This window comes from Echinops telfairi, unplaced genomic scaffold (assembly GCF_000313985.2).
Source record: "Echinops telfairi isolate 266 unplaced genomic scaffold, ASM31398v2 ScPeMD7_7457;HRSCAF=8495, whole genome shotgun sequence".
In the NCBI taxonomy this organism is placed as follows: domain Eukaryota; kingdom Metazoa; phylum Chordata; class Mammalia; order Afrosoricida; family Tenrecidae; genus Echinops; species Echinops telfairi.
Window position 1 is genome coordinate 3,695,922 of NW_022111357.1, and position 8,297 is coordinate 3,704,218.

Consider the following 8,297-nt stretch of genomic DNA (forward strand, 5'->3'; position numbering starts at 1 on the left):
ACCCCTACCCCCACCCCCACCCCAGCAGTAAAGATCCGGATCAGAACTGGCCTGAGGTTGTGGGCTGTGGCGGCAGCACTCCTGCCAGCAGCCTGAGGGCTTGCTGTTTCTGAGCAGCTTGAGGTCAGGCTTACCGGGATGGGGGACCTGGTCCCTGTCCAGTAACTCCAAGCAGAACAAAGGCAGCTTGCAGGCCAAGTCCTGGGGCCCGGGCTCCGGGCTCCAAAGGAGCATTCCTACCTTGGAGGCAGAGAGGAGGCCTGGTGATGAGTGATGACCCATTGGGCTGCTGACCACAGATGAGCAGCTAGAAAGGACCGGCCACTCCATGGGAGAAAAATGAGGCCTCTCTCATAACAATTTTCCATCTCGGGAACCCACGGGACAATTCTACCCTGTCCTATAGGGTCGCTATGAGTTGCGATGCACTTGATAGCAGTGAGTTTAGGTTTCGTTTGACCTAGTCTTCAGGATCTGGGAGGGTGGGGGAGGCTCGCTGGGGCCCGGCTTTGGGGAGAGGGTCTCTACCACTCTCTGCAAACACTCCTCCTGGTACAGGCCACTTGAGGAGCCTCACAGTCCAGAATGGGACAGACTCTTCATTCTCCCCAAATCTGCTCTGCAGTGACAACACCGTCATCCCCTCAGTCCAATATGAGCATCTGTCTCAATACCCCCTGTCCCTCCCCCTATCTCCAGTCAGTCACCACATCCTGCCAGTGCCCCCTCCTAACCTCTCTCAGCCCATCTACATCTCTCCACCTCCCCATCACCTGTGCCCTAGTGCAAGTCTGGTCACCTCTCATAGGGGCTGTGCTGAGCCCCTCTTGCTCTCCTGCCTGTCCCTGGCCCACGCCCAAAGGAAGAATCCAAAGCACATGAGCTCTTCAAGTCCTGGCACTTCGTTTAGGACCTGGCTGACTGAGAGCATACACATCAGTGGAAAGGATGATCTCTTCTCTTCAACACGCACGGCCATTGAGTCAATTCTGACTCATAGCAACCCTACACAACTGAGTAGAACGGCCCCCGGGAGTTTCCAAGACTGGGACTCCTTACGGCAGTAGGAAGTCTCATCTTTCTCCCACGGAGCGGAGTAGCCGGTGTTTTTGAACTGCCCTTGCAGTTAGCAGCTCAGCGTGTAACCACTACAGCACCAGGGCTCCCTGATCCCTTCCTAGCACCTGCTGTAAAAACCCCCAAGAGCTCTGTCCACTCTGGGTAGAGTCCAAAGCATGAGTTGCATGTGCATGGGTTAAGGCCCTTTGCAATCAGCCTCTCAGACCTGATTAGGACTTATTGAAGGCTGGCTCCGCCTGCTTCATCTCCCCACCGCACAGTCAGCCTCTGTAAATGCTCAGGGAATGAGTGTCCGAATGAAAAACAGCATGTAATCAGGGCCATCCATGCTGCAGGCCAGGGCTTCTCTCTGCACCAAGGAGGGAGGGAGAGAAGCTACCTGCTAGGGTGGCCCAGGAAAGGCTTGAGGAAGAAATTCGGCAATAGGACGAGGGGTCACGGGAAGAATCTGCCCGGGTCACTGATAGAAGAGGCAGGGGTAGGAGGAGGCCGAGTGTGGGAAGGCAAGGAGAGGAGTTGAGCCTTGGTTCCAAGGGCCTGGGTAGTGCTGGGAGGAGTGAACAGGAGAGGGAGGGGGAAGGCTGGTGCCCAGCTGAGAGAGCCAGGGCTGGGGGCTTGCCAGGAGAAGGGGCATGCCATGCCCATGCGGTGTGCAGGAGAAGGGCCTGCTGTGGAGCAAGGAGGCCCTATTATAAGGGTTGTAATAAAGGGGAGGGAGGTGGGGGATCGCATGTGGTGAAGGCAGAGCCCAGCCACAGGAATGGTGCTGAGATGGGTCATCTTACGGTCGAAAGAGGGATCCTGGGAGACAGGCTGTGAGGGGAGCACCAAGCAGAGAGAGCTCCTTGCCCTCCAGGCCCCGCCATGGGGAAGACCAACAGCAAGCTGGCACCCGAGGTGCTGGAGGACCTGGTTCAGAACACGGAGTTCAGCGAGCAGGAACTGAAGCAGTGGTACAAGGGCTTCCTGAAGGACTGCCCCAGCGGCATCCTCAACCTGGAGGAGTTCCAACAGCTCTACATCAAGGTGGGCGCCACGCGGGGGCAGCGGGAGGGCGGCCAAGGGCGGAGCCGGTGGGCCGGCTGGGAGCCCCAACCCCTTCCACCCTCGCCCTCAGTTCTTCCCCTATGGCGACGCCTCCAAGTTCGCGCAGCACGCTTTCCGCACCTTCGACAAGAACGGCGATGGCACCATCGACTTCCGGGAGTTCATCTGCGCCCTGTCGGTCACCTCCCGGGGCAGCTTCGAGCAGAAACTCAACTGGGCCTTTGAGATGTACGACCTGGACGGCGACGGGCGCATCACGCGCCTGGAGATGCTGGAGATCATCGAGGTGCGCTGGGAGGCCCGGGAGGTGCGGGCATCCCGGGTTGGCCTTCTCCAGCCTCAGGGGGCTCCTTTCTGTGCCCCAGCTCTCCCCCGGCCCACCTCCCACGGCTGGTGATTACCGGTCCAGCTCTCAGTGCAGGACAGGCTCCGAGCGAAGCGCTCTACCCAAGAACTACCCAAGAACGCTTTTGGGGAATGGACTGCTGGAATCCCTGTTTTACAGATAAGAAAACCAAGGCAGGGCTCAGTCACAAAACCAACAAGTGCCAGAAGCACCGTCCAAGTCCAGGGAGCCTTACCGAGTGCCCCCCGCCCCACCCTTGCAAACACTAACTCAGGGTGCCTGCTATCTCGGGCTTCCTTCTGGTGAGAAACTTGTTTTCCTTTTTGTTTATTAAGCTAGCTACTTTACAATGTTTCAGGGGCCAGAGAGTTCCCTGCAGAGTCACGGAAAGACCCTCAGGCTTATTGTCCTTCTTTCAGTGGCCCTGGGGGTGGTGAGGAGCCAGGTATGTGGGAGAGGTAGTAGGAGAGTGCGCTGATGCCAGAAGCCAGATCTCTCAGCGTCTGTCTTAATTACTTAGTGCAGTGCTCACAGAAATACCACAAGCAGACGAATTCACAGGACAGAAATGGATTTTCTAAGTCCAAACCCAGGTTTCGGCCACGTTCATTCCTGTCGCTCGATCTGAGCCTCGCTCAGAGTTTCCGATGCTGGCCAGCTATCTCGGGTCTCCTTCATGTTTCTTGGCATCTGTCTCTCACCAGTACCCTCTCTGCCACCACCTTCAGGTCCCCATCACTGGCCCCAGCCCTACCTGCCCCCTCTGGGTGTTCACACCTCCCTCCTCTCCGCCCTCCACCCCCCACCCCCAGGCGATCTACAAGATGGTGGGCACTGTGATCATGATGCGCATGAACCAGGATGGCCTCACACCCCAGCAGCGTGTGGACAAGATCTTCAAGAAGATGGACCAGGATAAGGATGACCAGATCACGTTGGAGGAGTTCAAAGAGGCGGCCAAGAGTGACCCATCCATTGTGCTGCTGCTGCAGTGTGACATGCAGAAGTAGGGGCCCGGCAGGGGCAGGGCCCCTGGGCTGGATGGGTGTGGCCACCTCCCGACCTGTTGACCTTCCCAACCCTCCCAGGGGGAGGAGCACTCTGCCGTCACTCCCTGGCCCCCACCCTTCTGTCCTAATGCTTCCTCCCCCCCATCAAGATCCTTGAGGGACCACTCTACCCCACGAAAGAGACAGGTCCTCAGGTGTCCCGTCATCTGGTCTCACCCCCAGCCTTGGCCCAGAACCAACATTCACTGGGTATAGGGGAGTTTGCCTTTGCCCCAAAGAGACCGGGTTAAGGAGGGGGGCTGGGGTCCTGCTTTGAAGTCTTGTGGATTCCTGGGATTGAGCTTTATAGGATGGGTCAGAGCAAAAGGTCCAATGCGGATCTATCCTTGTTTGAGGACCAGAACCTTTAAAGGTAGTCCGACCCTGCTCCCTCAACTCTACCTGGCCTCTCTGGCCCCAGCCTTTCCGGGTGTTCACTTAGTCCTTCATTCAGCTACTGTCGATTGAGCACCTGTTCCATGCCAGGCACCTCAAGGTGCTAAAAATACGGTGGTATACAAGTCACATTCCAAACCTTCCTGGAGCTCATAGGCTAGTGAGGCAGTCTCCTGGGGTCAAGACCTCAGAGGGGGGCCATTGAGGGCAGCATTGAGCAGAGTGCGGGTAAGGCTGGGTCGTCTGGAAGAAGTTACCAAAACCAGTGCATCTCTGCCAAATGCTGCAGAAGGCTGAAAGGGACAGCCTTTGGGAGTTTGGGATCCCTGTAAGTGGGGGAAGACTAGACATTTTGAGAAAAAAATGGAAACTTATTTTTGTAGCACCCTTGAAAAGAGCTGAAATCATTTTTATTAGTTTTAGGATGTTAAAATGTAGTCTCTATTGTTTGGTTTCTTAGAAAATGATTCCATGAATGTTGGAAATGGTCATGTTCTTCCACTAGAGAGTGGAAGAAAAAAGAGGGGGAGGGTCGACTGCGCCTTCCCCACTTCTGAGATAGCAGTTCCTGCCGCTTCTCCTGCATCCTTTCATTGGCTGTCTCCTGTCAACGTCAGCTCTTTCTTAAGCACCCACTATGGAGGGGTAATGACTTCAGAGACTTTTTGGGGGGAGGGGGGGAAATTTCAAAGAGATGCTCTGCGACCAGGACAAGGTGTATTTCCCACATTTGGGACATTAATTTCAAGCACAGGCTTATTGTTGCCCCGAGAAGAAGAGGAAGACCTGGCCTCTGGAGCGGCCCCCCTTTTAGGTTTCCAGACCATGTTTATGTAACAAATGCCCAAAAATGTGCTGGGCATGCGCCGTTGAAAAGGCTTCTTCTGCCCCCAAGTCCTCAACTCTGCCAGGCACTTCATCTGCCGGGGGCACTGGCTCTGCTTTCCAATGTCCGCTTTCCGAGTTTGGTTCCTGGAGCCGCGCAGCTGTGCGCTTTGACTTCTCCCAGCGGTTCACTTTCGCCTGTGCTCCTGATCAGGCACTCCCTTCGACCTGCAGTCACAAGTGATTTCCTCCGCAAACGCCCGTGAGAACCATCCAGGGGACAGGTGCTGCCAACCAGGGTAGGAGTTGGCAGGGGGCTTGGGGCGTTGCATCTGCAGGAAGCTAGCTCACCTCTGGGTGCTCACCTATCCTGCCTCTCTGCAGGTGGAAACTCGGGGGGATGCTGACCTTCGGCCCCAGGTTTGAGTGAACCTTCCTTTTTGGCTGCCCTTGAAGGTAGTAGCCCCCCTGCCCAGCAGCGTCCCTGGGTGGCCATGTGCTTTCTCTCCCTCTGCCTGGGACAGCCTCTCGTGGTATGGCTGTGGCATTCACATTCTCAGGCAGGAGTGAGCAGCCCTTCCCCGCAGTCATGCCTCAAAGGACGTTCCACGGCGCCCAGGGCCTGGCTTCGAGGTGTGTCTTGCGCTGTCAGTCAGCACCTCAGACACGGAGAGACTCAGCGGCCTGGCTCAGCCGGGACAGACCTCCTGGTGGCAGGTATTTCCAGCGGGCTTCTTTCCCATCAAATCGCGAATCTAAGCTAGCCTACACTTGCACAGCTCCTTCCCGACCTCTGAAGACTTGTCAGCTGCCGCCATCCAATTGTTCAGGGACGGAGAAATCACAGACTTGGAGTCAGAGGCTCCTCTGGGAGGGCAAGTCCTTCGTACAGTGGGACGGCCACACTACGGGTGACACCTTGCCAAGACTTGCACCCAAGACTCTTGAGAGGGTTTCTGTCCTTCAGCATCTCTTCCTGGCTCTTGAGTTATGCGGAGGTTGGTTGTAGGGAAGTGATGCCGGATTTGGTCTTCTGCAAGCTTCCTGCTAAGGAGCTTTTGAGGCTGTTGTCTTCCAAACACGAAAAAAGGGAGCTGGGTCAAGTCTCACGTTTTCAGGCATCCTGTCTTCTGCTTCAGTGCAGTTCGCGCGCGCGCGTGTGCGCACGCGGGGCCAGTGCTGCTCTGGGAAGCTCTGACTCAGAAGCCTGGGACCCTCTGGCACTGCCTTTACCACCATCTTCTCCCTAAGAGAATTGTCTTTGTCTTTTCTAGGCTGGTGGACAAGTCCTACCCATGAGGGTATGTTTGATCACTCTAAGCTGCTAGACACATGCCCCGTGGGTGATATCCACTGGTCTGGCCGAGACCTCATAGACAGCTAGCAGTGTGCATTTGTAATGCCAGGCCAGGATCTGGGCCCACCACATACTCATGGGAGGAGCCACAGGAGGACTAGGTCTTGCTCCCACAAGGCCCTGGGCAGCCCAGGACCTGTGTTCTCAGGAGCCCTTGTGGTTGAGCACTGGCCCTGCCTGGAGAAGAGAGGCAGGCCCTCTCATCCCTCCTCAGCGGAGAGGGTCTTGGGACAAAACACAAGCCAGCAGAGAATTAAGGATGACTCACATAGACACGAAAATATACCGTGAAAATGTTGAGGTCTCCAAATTCTCCCTTGAGATTCTGCATCGTCTTGCGGCAACTCTGAATTGCAAAGTCCCTTCTCAGAGGCTGCCTTCTCTGTCATTCATTCTCGTGGGCTGATTGATAAGCCCATGGCTTCTTATCTCTAAAAAGTACTAGCAAGGGCTACTTCAGATGGCCCCTGCCAGGAGCTCGAGCCAGCTTTCTGTAACTTCCCATGAAGTCACCCTTGGAAAAAAAGGAAGCAAAGACTTCATTCTTTTCTGACAATGACAAAGCTCCAGCGGTAGGATGTAGGTAGGTTGGTAGGGAGAGAGAGAGAGAGAGAGAGAAAGGAAGGATAGAAATAAGAGAATAAGCCAGGATTTCTAGGCAGGCTAGTAAGCTGCCACTGTAAATATTTTTACACAGAAATTTATTAAGACAACAAATGTTTACTGAAGATCCACCCCGAGTGAGGCTTTTGCTGACTTGAGAGAACATTGTGGGGGCCAGAATACATTTCTTACATAGTTTATTCATTATTCTTGAAAAATGAATTCATCCAACTATTGAAAGGTCTTGGGGGGGGGGTGTCAAAAAGGTGATTTTATTTCTGAAATGACAGGGTTCTTTGTCCGTTGCCAGAGGGCGGGGACAGGGCGGGTCTTCGCAGGGCCTGTGGCCCTTCCTGCTTGGGAGAGCCTGCTGAGGTACAGGACTTTCTAAGCAGGAGGTGGCAGTAGGGAGGCTGGGTGCCGGGAGGCACCCTCCCCCCACCTCACCACAAGCTCTCCAGCCTAGAGCACTGCCCAGGAAAGCCCCTGTGCCCTCCCCCGCCCCACCCCACCCCTCACACACACCCTCCCCCACGTGCTGCTTCTGGCTGGGCCTGCAGCACCTGCCCTAGCCATTTGACCTCGTGCTGTCGGTGCTTGTTCTGTTTCCTCACTGACTGAATAAAAGGTGTGGCTGTGCCCCTCCTCCTTCTTGACCTGGGACAGGAGTCGGTTTGGAGAAATGGGAACTGGAGGCCTGAGGGACCTCACACAGCGGAGTTATCTCAGGCATCTCCTTGGGGCCAAGGTCTTGTACTAGTGAGGAGTCTGGGTTACAAGGCCACTCTGGCCTCTGGCCTCGCTCAGAGAAGTGGTGGGGGTGGTGGGGGTGCAACTAGGACTTCATGGGGAGATAAAGATGGAAAATCAAGACTGGTGGGGTTTCAAGAGAACTGGAGCTGGGCCTCCTCCTCTCTGTGCCTCACAGGCTCGCATCTCCTTGGCAATATTTGATTTCCCTTCGGTTTATCTTCCCACCAGCTCTCTGCAGACGGACCCTCCACTCTGGCCAGATCACCAGTGACTGACAAACACCCCTCCCTCCCACTACACACACAACACACACACATCTCTCAGTGTCAATTCTCAAGCAAAATAATCCAATTGGTTCATCTTAGCTTTTGACGGGGCCCCTTGGGTCAAGTGCTCTCCCAATCTGCAGTTAAAATAGATCCTGCCCTGGTGTGTTGGGCTACCAACTACAAGGTCAGCAGTTTGAAACCGCCAACAGCTCCACAGGAGACAGATGAGGCTTTCTACTCTCATAAAGAATTACAGTCTCAGAAACCCACAAGCCTATCCTGTAGGGTCGCTATGAGCTGCAATCAACTCGATGGCATTGAGTTTGGGATGTAGAGTGTGTGGACAGAGAGCAGTCCTTTATGCAGCAGGCAGTAAGACTTGGTTTCTCCCTCTGTCTCATGGGAGGACATCCTGAGAGTCCAAATGGGTGGAGAGTGGACAGTGGCAGAGAAAGGCCATGAGTGGATCCACATGGGAGCTTTTGTATAAATTTTGGGAAGGTGCCCCGACTGAAAGGAACCAGCCCCCCAAATCCACCTTTGGGCTAATTAAGGAGAGTCCTTCAGAACTA

The 8,297-nt window shown here is 55.1% G+C and overlaps 1 protein-coding gene across 2 annotated transcripts in view; it reads left to right on the top strand.

Moving 5' to 3' along the window:
• Positions 1–7,359, top strand: part of HPCAL4 (hippocalcin like 4) — an 11,187-nt gene extending 3,828 nt beyond the window's left edge. For both annotated transcript variants that reach the window (XM_045299112.1, XM_004704943.2), the window contains exons 2-4: positions 1,937–2,106; positions 2,198–2,413; positions 3,286–7,359. In XM_045299112.1, coding sequence (XP_045155047.1) covers positions 1,945–2,106; positions 2,198–2,413; positions 3,286–3,483 — 576 coding nt within the window. In that variant the 5' untranslated portion in view covers positions 1,937–1,944 and the 3' untranslated portion in view covers positions 3,484–7,359. The remainder of the gene's footprint in view (positions 1–1,936; positions 2,107–2,197; positions 2,414–3,285) is intronic.
• Positions 7,360–8,297: the final 938 nt, after the last annotated feature.